General features: G+C 39.5%; 1 protein-coding gene across 1 annotated transcript in view; it reads left to right on the top strand.

Moving 5' to 3' along the window:
- The window catches only part of LRBA (LPS responsive beige-like anchor protein), a 560,210-nt gene that overhangs the window by 120,398 nt on the left and 423,313 nt on the right, over positions 1 to 16,499 (top strand). The window contains exons 25-30 of the mRNA XM_084626698.1: positions 1,365 to 1,518; positions 1,910 to 2,090; positions 5,009 to 5,136; positions 6,660 to 6,767; positions 8,198 to 8,369; positions 9,148 to 9,595. Of these exons, the coding sequence (XP_084482824.1) occupies positions 1,365 to 1,518; positions 1,910 to 2,090; positions 5,009 to 5,136; positions 6,660 to 6,767; positions 8,198 to 8,369; positions 9,148 to 9,595 (1,191 nt within the window). The remainder of the gene's footprint in view (positions 1 to 1,364; positions 1,519 to 1,909; positions 2,091 to 5,008; positions 5,137 to 6,659; positions 6,768 to 8,197; positions 8,370 to 9,147; positions 9,596 to 16,499) is intronic.

The raw sequence follows: 16,499 nt of genomic DNA, 5'->3' as shown, positions 1-16,499 counted from the left end.
TGTAGGAAATCATATTTGCTAGCATTGCACTGTAACAGAAATCTAAGGTGTTACTGAAATCTAATATCACTGGTTAAATTGTTTATATTTGGATTTTCAAACCTATTATTAAAGTATGAATTAGTTATTTGGGGGTCTATATCAGGGTCTTCTCAGAATTATTGATTACCAGTCTTCAGGAATGTTTGAAGATGTGTGTATTGGTTGAAGGGTTACATATACATTTTGGATTAAATGTTGGCCCTGTTCAAGTCAATGGGGATTTTGCTATTGACTTCAATGGAACCATGGTCCCACTCTCTGAATAGGCATCTCACAATGTGCATCTTCTAAAGAGCATTCACAATGTGTAGGCCAGGAATATATCATTTCTTTAAAGAAACTTCCCCTAAAATTAAATGTCAGTGCTTTGACATAAGCAAACAGGTGCTGCTCTGTACTTCAATATGTTTCTATGGAGCTGAAGAAATTATGTTGTTCTACATGTATTTAAAAAAAAATATTGTAACCAAAATCTGCAAAATATCAACCAGTTGTAGCAATGAAGGAAAAATTGGGGCTAGTAGTGCCACTGGTATTTTGGTGTGTTTATAGTGCTATTTTTTATCAGTGTGAGATAGTGAGGGTAAAATTTGATTCTGACTACCACGTAGCTATGCTAGCCCGATAAGAAGATACAGATGAACTATTTAAAAAAAAACACAACAATTTACAGGTGCATAAAATTTACCTTGAGATGGAGATGAAACTTTTGTTTGCCTTTAGAACTGAAGTTTTAAGACATGACTAAAGTATGTATTTAGTACAGCACCAGGTTTACTCAAGATACTGTGGATAATTTAGGATTGCGTTGAAAATCTGTTTTCTGTGTTTTAACCGTAATTAGGTTTTTGTGGTATTGTATTAATTTCTTTGCTTTAAAATTGTAATGTGGAGGACTTGGTTAATATTAACTCTGTTCTTCCAAAGTCTTGAGTTCAAATCTAGTTAATATCCCCAGAGAAACTTTATTTTATTGATTTATACAGTGCTTTTTGCTGTACCAGATGATCACAGACTAGTCTATAATGAATAATTATCCACAGGACTATTCACAACACACTTGGACCCAGTTACTAGGGTATGCTGTGAAGAGGATTAGGAGTGTAAAGGAAGGGTAGTTTGAGGTCAAGATTTAAGTACTGTTGATTGAGCCTTGTGAGGATGCTTACATGATGTTTTTGGCTGCATCACAGCTCTCTCTGGTTGATGTCAGTTTATTTGCATTTGAAGGAACTTAATAAACTTGGTAAAAACACAATAAAATAGACTTCTATTCTGGATGCTTTACCCCCACCCTCTCGGCATCTTATTTTTTGGGGCAGCCATTCTACAAAGACTGTGATGGACTTTGTGAACAGCAGTGACAATGTCATCTTTGTACACAACACAATTCACCTCATCTCTCAAGTTATGGACAACATGATCATGGCTTGTGGTGGTATATTGCCATTGCTTTCTGCTGCTACATCTGCTACAGTAAGAAATTCATTTTTTATTGCAAAAGTGATTACTTGTGGGAGTGGGTGGGCCTTTCTTCATATAGTACATTAATAGGAATATCTGTCCTCCTGGGAGTGCATGGATTTATATGGGCTGTTCCCTTAGAAGGAATTTAGGCTCCTGCTGTCATTGCCTGAAGAGGGGGAAGAGCCATCTAGAGGGCTTGGGGCCCCAGTGCAGCCTGGAATATGATGTGGTTATTCTGTCTGCATTCTTCCAGTTAAATTCTTCAGCTTGAAGTATGACTAATTATTTTGCCAATGAGCAATAATGGACTTTTTACAGACCTGTTTTCTTCATGGAATTTTTAGTTATAAGAATGATCTTTTCTATAGGAATACATGTTTTCAACTTTTCCCTCCCATAGCATGAATTAGAGAATATAGAGCCAACTCAAGGACTTTCAATAGAAGCTTCGGTAACATTTCTTCAGAGATTAATCAGCCTTGTGGATGTGTTAATTTTTGCAAGCTCTCTTGGCTTCACTGAAATTGAGTCTGAGAAAAATATGTCATCTGGAGGAATTCTGAGACAATGCCTTCGACTGGGTAAGCAATTAAAAGTGCTTAATGAAGGAAAATGGATTTCTTCAAAATAATGTTAACTACCATTTAACTTTGTTTTTGTATATTTAAGGAGAATAGTTTTAGATGTTTATCATACTTCACTTAACCAAGTGTCTGACTTTTTGGCTACTAAATCTGAAGTTGTCTAACCTTTCAGTGACTTTTTTCATATGTTGTGTTTATTTACTTGCAGTTTGCCCCATAATAGACTTCTCTTTCCTACTCAAATAATACATACAAGCCTTTTTTATTCTGTATTTAAGTATTAAAATGGCTATGAATGTGGTTAAGTATTGGTAGGCACAGTGAGCTGAAATCCATATTCGGTGCATATTTTCATTTTGTCTATAAAGACGTCTGTGGGTTGAAAATACATCCCAAATAATTGGGTTTAAAAATACCAGGTTTCAGGAAAATGTCATCTTTAGCATATATGATGAAAATTCATCTTTAGATAAGTGTCTGAGGGGAAGGAAGCTTTAAGGAGGGTTTAAATTTTTGTAAAAATAATTCGGGAGATGGTGTAGACGGAGATAACAACTAGAAATGCAAATTTAAAATGAGTGTAATTCAAATGCATCATTGCATACTAGCCCCAGTGCATCCAGTATTATACATAGAGCCCTGTGCAGATACGAAATTTGCATCTGCATCCGTTCTGTGATCCACAATCATGGTCCCTGGATATAAAGCGAATATCCACAGATATTCAGGGCTCAAATTATACAGTATTTGTATAGAGTTGAATTGAGCAGAAAGAGTCTGTGGTGGAATCACTCAGAAGATATCCGGGAAAGGGGCAAATGGTCTAGAAATGGCAGCAAACAAGGAATATCTGGGTCCAGTTGACAAAATTGCTTCAGAAAAAAATACATCAATGCCAATTGTATATTAGAAGGGGTTTCTGGAATTATAAGGTATCCTTTGTATGACTGAAATGTAGCTCTAAATCTAAAGTCAGAGTGTCAGGAATCAGGGCCTGCCACTGAGCCTGGGACCAGCTAGATGACCTACAGCCAGTGATGAGCTGCCAAAATCTTAACAACGGGTTCCCTCCTCACCCCACAAAGGGGTGGTTGCCCACCCCCGCTGCCCCGGGACTCCTGCCCCATCCATCCCCCTCCCCTGTCTGGCCCCGGAACCGGGCAGGAGGGTCTCGTGGGCCACCGTAGTGGGTGGCCACCCCACCCCTAAGAGCCAGAGGCGAGGGGCGAGGTGGGGAGTCCCGGTGGTGCTTTCCTGGGGCAGCTCCCAGGAAGCATCTGGCAGGTCTCTCTGGCTCCTAGGGGTGGGGGAGCATAGCTAGCAGGGAGCAGGGCGAGCGGCCGCTCCCCCCACTGATCACATCAAAAGTGGCGCCTTAGGGCAAAAATTGGGGGAAATTGGTGGGTGCAGAGCACCGACCAGCAGCTCCCCGCCCGCACCTGGCCCCAGCTCACCTCTGCTCTGTCTCCGCCTCCTCCCCTGAATGCACCGCCCCGCTCTGCTTCTCCGCGTCCCCGCACCAGCTTCCTGCGAATCAGCTGTTCGGCGGGAAGCCGAGGAGGGCTGAGAAGCAGGCCGCGGCTTCCAGCTCAGGCCGAGGATGGCGGAGGTGGGCTGGGGCAGGGAGTGGTTCCCCTCTTCCCCCCCCCCGCCCCCGGTTACCTGCTGCGCAGCGGGCGGCCCTCCTCCCCCCCGCAGCTCACCTCCGCCTCCCTGGGCCTGAGCAGGAAGCTGCCGCTTGCTTCTCAGCCCATCCCGGCTTCCCGCGCGAACAGCTGATTTGCGGGAAGCCTTGGGGGGGCAGAGAAGCAGAGCGGGGAGGTGCGGCGCGTTCAGGGGAGGAGACGGAGGTGGAGCGGAGGTGAGTTGGGGGTGGGGTGGGGAGCTGCCGTGTCCCTCGCGGAACAACCGGTTCTGAAAGGGCTTCTAAATTTAACAACCGGTTCTAGTGAACCGGTGCGAACCGGCTCCAGCTCACCACTGCCTACAACTGAATATCCTGATCAGCCAAGTGCCCTGATTGTCTGAGAGGCATCACCAGACCTGATCTTAAGCCCAGCAGCAGTACTGGGTCAGTGGCTGCTCAAGGTTCATGCCCTCAGCAACGATCACTCCTGTGCCTGCCTTCTTGCCTGCCTTGTTCCTGTCCTGCTCCAGCCTTCCTCCTTTTCCTGACTCCGGCTGTGACCCTTGGCTTTACTGCAGGTTCCTGGTTCCTGACTCCTGCCCTGCTCCAACTGCTAAGCATGATGACGGCCACTTCTCTGACTACTAGGCCTGAGTGTCCATGCTGTGGTTCATGACCGTCAGCTTCTCCTTTTCCAAACAATTAAATCATGGGACAAGTGCAACAGGGCAAACAGAAAAGTAAATTATTAGATCTGTGTACTTCCTTATTTGAAAATAGTGAGAAGATAAAACAAAAAAATGAGTTTTAAAAAAAACTAGAGGAGGAATAGGCTTAGTCTGAGAGCAATTGAGCAACAAAGTAGTAAATATTAGTATATGTCCTTTTTGTATGTCACACTAATGTATCATTTTTATTTTTCTTCAGTGTCAGTATACAAAAAAAATTTAGCTCATTTGTGTATCCAGTTGTACAAATGAAAATGTTTCAAAGAGAAAATCAGAATGTGAGGACTCAGCAATGCTAACAAATCCTTTTGGATGTATAAGTATTTATATGTGAAATATGAATTCTAATAACTATTTAATTACTCTGATTATTACTCTGATTTAAGTATCTCTTGAGCATTGTTTTTGGGCAACTTAAAAAGTAAATCTTTTTCTCTTATTTGTTTATTTAATCTTTTAATTTTTAATATAAACGCAAGCATGTTGTATTCCTTGCAGTGATGCACCAATGAGAAAAAATTACTTCCCATTATAACACATAACATATCCTTTCCTTTAAGTGTGTGCAGTGGCAGTAAGAAATTGTTTGGAGTGCCAGCAGCATGCACAAATGAAACCTATTGGAGAAACTGTAAGGAGTCAGAAAACAATGCAGAGCCTTATAGGAACAGGGAAGTCTGCAGCAAAGGCAAGTATATGACACCATTAAGTAAGGCAAACATTAATACTGCAATTAATGTGTACCAATGGCTAAGTTCCTATGTTTTTTGTTCCATTAACATGCAGCAGAAAATAAATGTGAATATTAAATCTTAAAGTAATTGTTTAAATATGTAAACATTGGAATCTTCCAATGTTGAAAAAAGTCTGAATCTGTCTTACTTTCCCAGGTTCCCCTATCCATATTTCTTTTAATATGAAATCTATATTGGTCACTGTGCCCTATGTACCATCAGTTTGAAGTGTGTTGATGAATAGTCTCCAGGAGAGTCATGTTTATAGGACTGGAAGGGACCTCAAGAGGTCATCTAGTCCAGACCCCTGCATTCATGGAAGGACTAAGTATTATCTAGGCCATTCCTGAGAGGTGTTTTTCTAACCTGCTCTTAAAAATCTCCAATGATGGAGATTCCACAACCTCCCTAGGTATTTATTCCAGTGCTTAACCATCCGGACTGTTAGGAAATTTTTCCTAATGTTCAACCTAAATCTCCCTTGCTGCAATTTAAGCCCACTGCTTCTTGTCCTATCCTCAGAGGTTAATAAGAACAATTCTTCTCTCTCCTCCTTGTAACAATCTTCTATGTATTTAAAAACTGTTATCATGTCCACTCTGTCTTCTCTTTTCCAGACTAAACAAACCCAGTTTTTTCAATCTTCCCTCATAGGTCATATTTTCTAGATCTTTAATCATTTTGGTTGCTCTTCTCTGGACTTTCTCCAATTTGTCCACATCTTTCCTAAATGTGGTGCCCAAAACTGGACACAATACTCGAGTTGAGGCCTAATCAGCTCAGAGTAGAGCAGAAGAATTACTTCTTGTGTCTTGCTTACAACACTCCTGCTTATATATCCCAGAATGATGTTCTCTTTTTTTGCAACAGTGTTATACTGTTGACTCATATTTAGCTTGTGGTCCACTATGATCCCCAGATTCCTTTCCGCAGTACTCCTTCCTAGGCAGTCATTTCCCATTTTGTATGTGTACAACTGATTGTTCCTTCCTAAAAGGAGTACTTTGCATTTGTTCTTATTGAATTTCATCCTGTTTACTTCAGACCATTTCTCCAGTTTGTCCAGATCATTTTGAATTTTAATCGTATCCTCCAAAGCACTTGCAACCCCTCCCAGCTTGGTATTGTCCACAAACTTTATAAGTATACTGTCTACACCATTACCTAAATCATTGATGAAGATATTGAACAGACCCAGAACTGATCCCTGCAGAGCCCTACTTGTTATGCCCTTGAAGCGTGACTGTGAACCACTGATAACTACTCTCTGGGAATGGTTTTCCAACCAGTTTTCATCCATCTTATAGGAGCTCCATCTAGGTTACATTTCCTTAGTTGTATGTTGTTGTTACATTTATTTTGTTTCTTTAAAATAAAAACTATGAAACTGGTATTGTAGCACTACATATCCTACGGTTAGTGTTTCCGGGGGTGGTACTTTTATAAACAAGTTACAGAATTGGTTTCTCTTGAATAGAGTCCAGTTGACATTGTGACTGGTGGAATTTCTCCAATACGAGACCTTGACAGACTTCTGCAGGATATGGATATTAACCGGCTTCGAGCAGTAGTGTTCAGAGATATAGTGAGTTATGAAAAACCTAATAGTTGTTTTGTTGCTAAGTCTTTCTTTGTATTTTTCTGAATACTGCGCTGCAGCTACGTGCTAGGCTGCTGCTACATATTCTGTTATCTAATGGGTTCATAAATGACTCATGAAACTCTGTGGCCTGTCTGGGAGAGTTACAGAACAAGGGTTTGAGGTCAGATGAAGGGGCATGTTCACATGTATGTGCGGTACAATCTCTGCCCCTGTGGGGCATGAACTTGTTAAAATCTTTAGGAGCCTGAATCTCTGGAATTCTGCTTTCCTCATAAATGTTGCGTTCATTTTCATTAGTGTGTAGGTGTGAGTGCATATATATATATATAATACACACACACACGCCTGTATTTAATAATTTCTACAAATATGCACTCAGAAGGGAGCGTTTGTGCACGTTGTACACAAATACAGGCAAATACGTTAACACACATGCATTTCTTGTAAAGTATTACTGAAACTAAAAAAACCCCAGTCTCGTTTCTTTTTAAAATTGGGCACAATAGAATTTGTATTTCTGTTATGGTAATAGAGCTTTAAATTAGAAAGCCATATTCACTTCTGCTGCAGCTCCAGTTGTGGAATTAATCTGGGATATTTGGCCTACTGTATTACTTTTCAAAACTTGAAAATAATTCATAAATATTTTCCTCCTTTACTAAATAGACACTTGGCTTCACTTTACAGTAAGTGGTATTAATATCTTTGAGACAAGGAGGGTAAGGTAGTATCTTTTCCTGGACCAACTTCTGTTGGTGGAACATCTGGAACTGCAGAAGAGCTCTGTGTTGCTCGAAAGCTTGTCTCTTCCACCAGCAAGTCGGTCCAGTAAAAGATTACCTCACTCACCTTGTATGTCTCATATCCTGGGATCAACATGGCTACAACATAGCAAATATTAATAGGTTTGTAAGTATGTGAAAAAGTGCTGTGTGTGCGTGTATAATATATATTTGGTATAGTAATTTGGTCTGATCATCTTGATCATTTATGCAACATTAAGTCTAGTGAAGCTGAGGCTTAAACATTCGTAGGAAAAATAAAAAGGAATTTGGTCACAATTGTATTTCCCCCAATTTTATAGACTGGGTGAATAGTGACATTGTTCGTCCAGTGCTACACATAAGTTTAAATAATAAAATATCAAGTAAGATGCAACTTTGTCAAAATTTAGGAAACCTAAACTAGAGCAATAGATTCTTTGAGATGGTTTATATCCTCAATATAAGCATGATTGTATTAATGGATTGATTCTGCAACAGTGGTTTGTAGGTATAAATTCTTGTAAGTCAATTTTGCCCATGATGTTTCAGTATAACATTTGTTTACTCATTTCTATTTCTGGGCTACCATATGAAGAGAATATCCCACTGTTTAAATTGTAATGGAAAAATAAATGTTGTTCTTCACAGGAGGATAGTAAACAAGCTCAGTTCTTGGCCTTGGCTGTAGTATATTTTATCTCGGTCCTTATGGTGTCAAAATACAGAGACATACTGGAACCCCAGAATGAATGGAGGCAACCTCATCGTAGCCAGTCATTCAAGGGAACAGAGAATGGAAGTAGTGAGGCAATATCTACAGGTTAGTGACACAAGTGGGTTTGGTTACACATCACATGTCACTTATTATGACTTACAGTGCCTCATAGGACTTCATAGAATTCTACTTAAGGATGTACATAAATATATGTATTATAAACACTTTGAATCTACAAACTTTTGAAAGTGCCATTTAATTTGTTTTATCAGACAGCACTGAGAAAAACCTAGCTTGCAAATTGCTGATGTTGTCTATTTGTTGTCGTTGTTACCTCTGTAGGGCCTAGGAGCCATAGTCAAGAACCAGGACCCATTGTGTGAGGTCCTGTTTAGTGCATGATTAGTCTCATTGAAGCACATAAGTAATAGTGATCATTAACTTTAATAGGACTTTAAGTTAATCATGTGTATAAGTGTTTACAGAGTCAAGGCTGCATTTACTTTGTTTAAATTGTAGTAGTGCGTTCTTTCTTTCTTTTCTTCCAAAAAAGCAATTAGTTTTTTTTTTTTTCACCTTTTACTGTTGAGTCTGACTCCAACTTCTTTTCATTGTCTTAAATTTTATTCTCGTAGACAGTTTTTGAGGACTTGTCAGAGACTTGTAAAAGTGATTTTTTCCCTGTGAAATGAATTTTCAGTATAATCCTATGAACAAACTAGAAACAAACCTGAAGATAAATACAACATTCTTTAAGTATATATAAAATATTTTAGCAATGTCTTTATCACCTATTGATAGATCTTAGAAGTAATATGTATGATGTTGTTCTGTTAACAATGAACTTGAAATAATTTCCCCTTCTTTATTTGGGGGTAACAAGATGTAGAAAACCCATCTGCTACTACTGGTGCTTCAACTCCAGTATCAACAGAAGATTCTGAAAGTTCAGCACCTGTACGAAGAAGAGACTCGGGCATTGGAGAGGAATCAACTTCAGGTCAAGCAAACAATTCAGATGCTGTTGCTGAAGCAGGACCACAGAGTGCCAGTTCAGGTCCAGACGCTATCAGTGAAGTATTATGCACACTTTCTTTAGAAGTCAATAAATCTCAGGAAAACAGGAGTGAGGCAGGAAATGAGTTGACTGAGAAGACTGCATTTTCTGTACCATCTTCAAAAAATGTCAACGTAAAGGACATCCTCAGAAGCTTGGTTAGCACCCCAGCAGATGGTGCCACAGTGGATCCTACCCTTCTGCCGCCAACCTTCCTTGGAACTCTTGGTGATACTGCTCCTGAGCAGCATGTGCAATTCCGTTCCTTTGACAGGTAATGTATTTTCTTTATATTTTGTATTCTTTGCTTAAATTATAATGTAAGGTACAGAAAAATTTTGCTGCATAACAGTTTGACACTTTCCTGGTTATGTATCTGGTGAACAACCTGCATAATCTCACTTTGTAGTAATATAATGAGGGCCCAGATTTTTAAAGGTGTTTAGGTGCTCCACTCAGCATTGGAATGTCTAAGTAGTCTAAGAGCTGGTCTACACTGAAAACCTATATCGGCATAGCTGCATCTCTCAGGGGTGTGAAAAATCCACAGCCTGAGCCACATAGCTAGGCTGTCCTGCCCCCTGGTGTAGACAGGGCTTGGTCAATGGCAAAATTCTTCCACTGACCTACCTACTGCCCCTTGAGGAGGTGGATTAATTACAGCGATGGGAGAACCCCTCCCATCACTGTAGTGAGTATCTAAGCTGAAGTGTTACAGTCATTGTAGCATTTTAAGTGTGGACATAGCCTAAGTCTCATTTTCAAAAGTGAGCCTAAATACTTTGTAAAAATCTGGGCCTAATTAACTGATAAATATCTTATTATTTTATTTGTGTGACACTGGCTGTGATATTGCCATCACCTGAGACATGTGTTAAAACTGCAGCAAAATGAGGTATTCAGCATGAAGCTGTTGGAGTGTGATCTACAAATTGTTGGTGTAGTTCTCGTCTTTGGAAACTCTGTGCAAACACAGAGTGAAGGAAGTTGAACAATATAACTGACAGCATATTAAATTACTTCAAAAAGTGTCAGACACGTGAAAGTTGTCTTCAGGCCCATGAGTTACAACTGCTATTAACAAGGATTTAGTGTTTTTCACTAATAGCACTGGCTGAGATTGTTTGGATTCTCCATTGTAAAACCAGATACAGTTAGGCCGTATGAATATAAATTGTGTTGGTAGATATTAAAAATGAAAATAAGATGGAATACTTGCTAGATTTGTTGGCTAAAGGTATAAAACAAATATCACTTGGAATTAAAATTAAATATTGAATCATCTGAACTTGAAAGAATCAGCTATTAGTGAAAACTGGGGCTGCTTAATTTATTTTACGTTTGTCAGATTATAGAATTCCTAAAACACTCCAAAACATTGGAAGCCTCTCGTGCATGTTCTTCACTGACATAGCAATAATAAATTCTCTGAGTGGGGTATCCCTGCAATAATTTAAGAAGTGCTGATTTGTATAAACCAGCAAGGATGATAAATTTGATATTTTCATTATAGATGCTGTCAAGTCAAATTTTTGAAAACTTTTCAGATATAATTTTCACACTTTAAATAGAATGTCCTGATAGGTTATTTTAAATTGAGTATTTTTAAAGGGGGTTTTCACTCCCCTATTGGAAAGGGTTAAAGTGTTGCCAAAAAATTGGTTTAGGCCTATTCCTTCTCCCCTTTCTCTTTTTACTCTCGCCTGATTGCTGCCTGCCCACTTGCAGTTTCAACCCTGCTGTTGCTGTTACTGATGTAACATCTTGCAGAGTCTGCAGAAAGGGCATGGACCACCAACAGAACAACGCTGGAAAGTTCTGTCTATACTCTATACCAGTGTTTCTCAATGACCGGTCCATGGACCAGCACTGGTAACTGATATCTCTGACACAGTTTAGGAAGACAGCAAGCCGGTCCCTGGTATCAAAGTTGAGAAACACTGCTCTGTACTAAAAGAAAATGTGTTCATTAATGATGGGAATACAATGCTTACTCACCTAATGATTGCTGGCCTGCCTGTCTTTTATTCTGTGGAGCAAATCCCACTCTCAGAGTAACACCCTTACCCTTCATTCACACTTTCGCTCACTTGAAGTGAAAGTACAGCAGTCCCTTGCTTTTCTCTTCAAGATTATTGTTCTCCATACCTTACTGTTCAGCCTTGTTTGGTTGGTGACTCGTAAAATGGCTTAAAAAAACAGAAATCCTGTGAGACACCAGTCCTCTATGGCTGCAAAGAATTAGGGCATTTAGGTCACAGCAAGAATCCTGCATGGTATTTGGTTGCCAGAGGGGCTGTTATTGGAGAAATAGATGGTATTAGGGATGGTGATTCTTGGCTTGGCATCAGGAGCTGTGGTTATAATGGAGAGTGAGAAGTGCTGGTGTGAAATGGAGGACTGATTGGTGCTGGATCTCAGATGTGCCAATTAACTTAGTGCAGTGCTGTTTCAAAAGGCTATAGACCTGACTTAGCAGCCTCTGGAAGCTGTGGATTTTAGTAGCAAGACGACAGGAGGGCCAAAGAATTGCTGAGATTTGGGTGAAGGTGTTAGTAAGAGCAACATAAGAACAGGAGGAGGGGAGCAAGTTGTTCCTTTTTCTGCCCTAGTTTCCAGTGAGTCTTAATGTGTCCAGGATTTTGCTCCCTTTTTCCCCTCAGCAGTTGCCAGGCAACCCCCCTCATGGTCTCCAGGATCATCATGCTGCACTAGTTGAAGTGCTGTTCTGTTCCAGTAATACATCTGCTGGGTCTTGATGAAGTCTTTCCTTCTCTGAAAGCAGTACCAAATGAATAGTTATCCTGTGATACATTGTAAAACTCTAATGCTTCACCCTTTTGTTTTCATTAAATTTTTCTGTTATGTTGTCTGGATGGAAAATTTCTTCTGCTAAATTCCTTATGGTTATGCTGAACCATTCTTTCTTTAACTTTGGCTTTTTCCCTGCACATGACCGTTCTTGCAGATTCTGGTCTACTTATCCAAATTATAAGTTGGACAAATCAGTTGAACATACCCTGCATCAAGAAAGTGGAGATATCTAATATAGGATAAGAGTGTGTTAAGGAGAGAGGGTTTTCTTTGATGACAGTTTTAGCCCAAGTTTTTCACATTTAACTGAAACAAAGCTCAAAGGAAATTATCTTGCCATGACTACATTCATTTTTTCTACTCTAGCAAATGGGTTTTACAATATGCCCAGAAGGAAAATTGGTTTGCGCTATTTTAGATCAGGGAAGGGAGAGTGAATTACATGTAAGGGAATGAGGAATAAGCTCTGTTGGTTTCCAGGGGCTGCCTACCTCTACTTATCTCAGTTGTGGCAGTACAGCATAGGAGAGAAATAGTGTCTTAGATAGGGATAACCCAGATCCGTTAAGGGTAAAAATTGCCGCTTGGAACTCCTCCTAGCAGTCAATGAACAAATAAGTGCAATTTCTGGGTCACTGGAGTCGTGCTCAGGGTGAGGTAGTTCTGCCCACTAGTTTCATGACTGGAAGAAAGTGATAACAATTTAATCTGTCTCTTCCTTAATTTGAAAGCTTTTCAAAGCCTGGGCCTTATTTTTGTATGTTGCCTAGCAGAATGAGCACCTGATCATAACTGGAGCTCTTGGATGATACTGTAATCTGAATATTTAATAATTAGCTCTAAGAAATAAAACTAAACAAAAAAATCTGTTTGACCGTAAGTTCAGTTAATGTCAAATTGCTTATATGCCAATACATTAACATACAGCTCAGTGAGCAGACCGAACGAGTTATTTATTTCCACAAAAACAAAACAGAACCAAACCAAAATACCTTGGTTAAAAACTCACACAAACTGATAAAAGCAAGGGAATAACCAATTAAAACATTGTTTCTCAAACTTCTCTTCAGGAAAACAAAACCAGTTTTGCCCTGCCATGTGGTATTAAAGGTCTACCTCAATTTACATCTTCTGTGGCTCTTCACATTTACTTTGGAAAACATTTGCTGTAGGTCTTTGTTATATATTTCCTCTTCTTTCCGACATGCTTTGGGCAGTGAAACAGATGATAAAGCAGACATACAAATAATCATTGTCATTTGAATTAGCACCTATTGTTTGAGGCTCTGTGTAAACTTAGCAGATGTCTCTGAAGTGGGTACATTGTTCATATTTTGAAGGTTTTACTCACAACCATAACAGCTAGAGAGTATTTTTAATGAAAATGATAGCTGCTCAACACTCATAATTGCACTTTAAGATGCTCTAAAAATAGGGGATATGTTTCTGTTTTTTTTAAAAGCAAGTGGCCAACTCATGTGAAATTTCACACAGTATTAGTCTTTATGCCCTTGAATTATCTGGATTTTTTTTTCTGTCTGAATTTTAACAGGAGTTGTTTAAACTTGGGCTCTAGCTGAATTTTTTTACTGGGCAGTCTTATTTTTCATTGTTGACTGATATCTCTTGAAAAAAATGGTCCGTTGGCACAAAAATTGGTAGCGGGCTGGTGCCACGGTGTGTGTGAGTGATGGATTTACGGTCATTTTTAACTGTTGCCAACATTGTAACTGAATATTTGTACTGTGCTCACAAACCTGATTGATTATCTGGAAAGGTGCTGGGCCACATGCAAGCTTGATTGACTGATATATTGGGGATGGACCAGACACGCACAATTTTCTCAGTTAGGAGCTATGTTCTTGTTAGATTTTATCCAATAGAGAAGGGTATGTGCACAGCTGCTGATAAATAAAATATTTTACATCAGCCGCTGTACTTCTATCCCCTGTAGGTCTGTGCCCTCTATCTTGTACAAGTCTGACATCCAATCAAGTATTTAAAAAAAAGAAAATCAATACACAAACTTTTCTGTGAAGTAGTTAGGGTTGCTACATGGATACATATTGGAGACAAACCCAAAAAAGCAAGACAATGGAGAGAGAAGCTACCTAACAAGAAATACTCTCTACCCCTCCACTCACAAGCACACACCTTTACATTTCCACAACTACCACACTCTGTAACCTTAACTGTCACTCTCTCCTCAAGGAGATGAGCTTTCTTTAACTGTTGTTTTCGTAGACCCCCTCATCAAATGACTTTGACCACACACAACTGACTACTGCACTAAAACCTACAAGTGTTAGTGTTGGTGGAGTGAGAGAGAGGGAATATTCCAGTAATAGGGTGTGTGCAGAAGAAAGAAAAGGTGGCTGAGTCAAGGTTGTGATGGCGGCAAGTTGTGTGCTGTTGAATGGAGGAGCAGAAGGTGTGTACAATTAGGTGCCAAAACTTTTTCTTTCCTTGCTTTTGTAGATTTGTGTCAGATGTGTCGTGTGCGTAGTGATGCTGACTGCTTCACAATGACGTTTCTGGGGTATTGGTTTCCTATGCTTTTTTTATGCTTAATTGAGGGGGGTGCTGGTGTGAGGAAGAGGTCAGGAGCCAGTGGAGGGTTGAAATGTAGCCGCCGATATACATATTTTATCCATCAGCAGCAACACATAAGCCCTTGGGTCAGCATCAGTGCACTGCTAGGTTGTGTAACTTTTCATTTCCTTACTTTCATGGTGTCAGGTAGACAAAAGTGCATAATGTATAAGTGAAAGCTTTACCCATGTCAATCTAGTAGTGACATGCACAATCTCACATCTAGAGTAAATCTGTTTATTTGTAATGTGACACAAAGATAACTAGCTCATAAATCAAGAGTTTTAAAATCAATTTTTAACATAGTAAATAATACTTGATAAAGTAGCTGGGTATGTAATTTCTACATTAAAAATGTAGAAAGGAGAAAATCAGCAGTTTCACGAACACTTGAGGATAACTGTATTTAATGCAAAACTATTTTAAAAAGTAAGTTTTGGCTCTGAAATGATATCCACATCTACTGGGCTTTTCTGGTTGGGGTGGGTGGAATAGGTTATGACCTTTTTACAGGAAGCTGCAGCAGAGTTAGAAGGAATAGCTTTTAGTTCTGAGGGATCACCAAAATACTAACAGTACAGTGAGAAACTTTGGAAGGGCAGATTTCAGGATGCTCTATGCAACTTACTGAGTCTGGTTTGCATTTAATGTATTGTCTGGTGGCAAACACACAGCTTGGTAAGTTAACTACTTTTTTTTTTTTTGAGACACCTTGTTAAAAGTTGTTCCCATGTAGCAGTTTACCAGTGGAGTATCTCTGGGAATTTCAAAGCATCTCTCTGATCCTGCATTTATCTCAGGAATGCTGTGTCAGAAATCAAAACTCTCCTCATATCTTAAGGATTATCAACTTCCCAGCCATAGCTGGAGAGTATACAGTAACAGCTATGTGAGTGAAATCTTGCTGAAAGGCTGCCAGGTTGCAGGCTTTTGCAAACAACAAGGTGTGTGTGTTCATTCCCATGCCAAAAATCTTCCTCTTATCTTATGTGAAGATCCAATATGGTGATTAGTGGGTGCCAGGGGTTTATCCTGATAAAGTTCAAGGCCTGGGCTGGCTTTTTCAGTAGATCCACAAAGACAGTTAATTAACACAGTCCAATTGCAGTATGTCCTGAGACTGTTTTTTGTAGACAAGAAAATGTTACTAGTGTCTCAAGAAAAGAGGACTGATGGAAAACTAAAAGCAACACTTGTTTTCAGAGTTTCAAAACAAAACAAAACAAAAACCTGATGAGGTTTTTCTCTCTTGGTTAGTCTAACAACCTATTAACCTATTACTTGCCTTGTTTATCATGTGACTCTCTCCTGACTTCTGCTACTCTTTGTGGACAAATTCAGTGATCATGGAGTTTGGGGAAGCAGACATTGAGGTTATAAGAGAAACAGATGCTTAAATCATGGCTCTTCAGTGTGGTGCTTAAATCTGAGGCTAAGCTTTAACTTGCAAAACAGATATTTTTATAAGCTTGCTTACTGCTTGGAATGTCACATGTGTAAGCTGCTTAGTTTGGGTCAATCTGTGCATTTCCCACTGTCATGTGAGACCTTTTTCAGTGGTTGTATTTTAGATAATGAGTTATATGGATTTTACATAATTTATGTACAGAATAAACACACACAAATATCTCTTGGCAAGGTTTGAAAAGGTTGGAAAAGGTTTAGCTGGAAGACTAAATCTACTAGAAGTACTGGAAATAGGGACAAAAGGTGATCATGGGAGAGCTCTACTAACAAAGGCTAGGAGTAGTTCCCTAGTGAGGAGCTCATCT

The sequence above is a fragment of the Lepidochelys olivacea genome (genome assembly GCF_965140295.1).
Source record: "Lepidochelys olivacea isolate rLepOli2 genome assembly, chromosome: 4".
Lineage (NCBI taxonomy): Eukaryota > Metazoa > Chordata > Testudines > Cheloniidae > Lepidochelys > Lepidochelys olivacea.
This window is presented reverse-complemented; position numbering and strand designations above follow the sequence as displayed.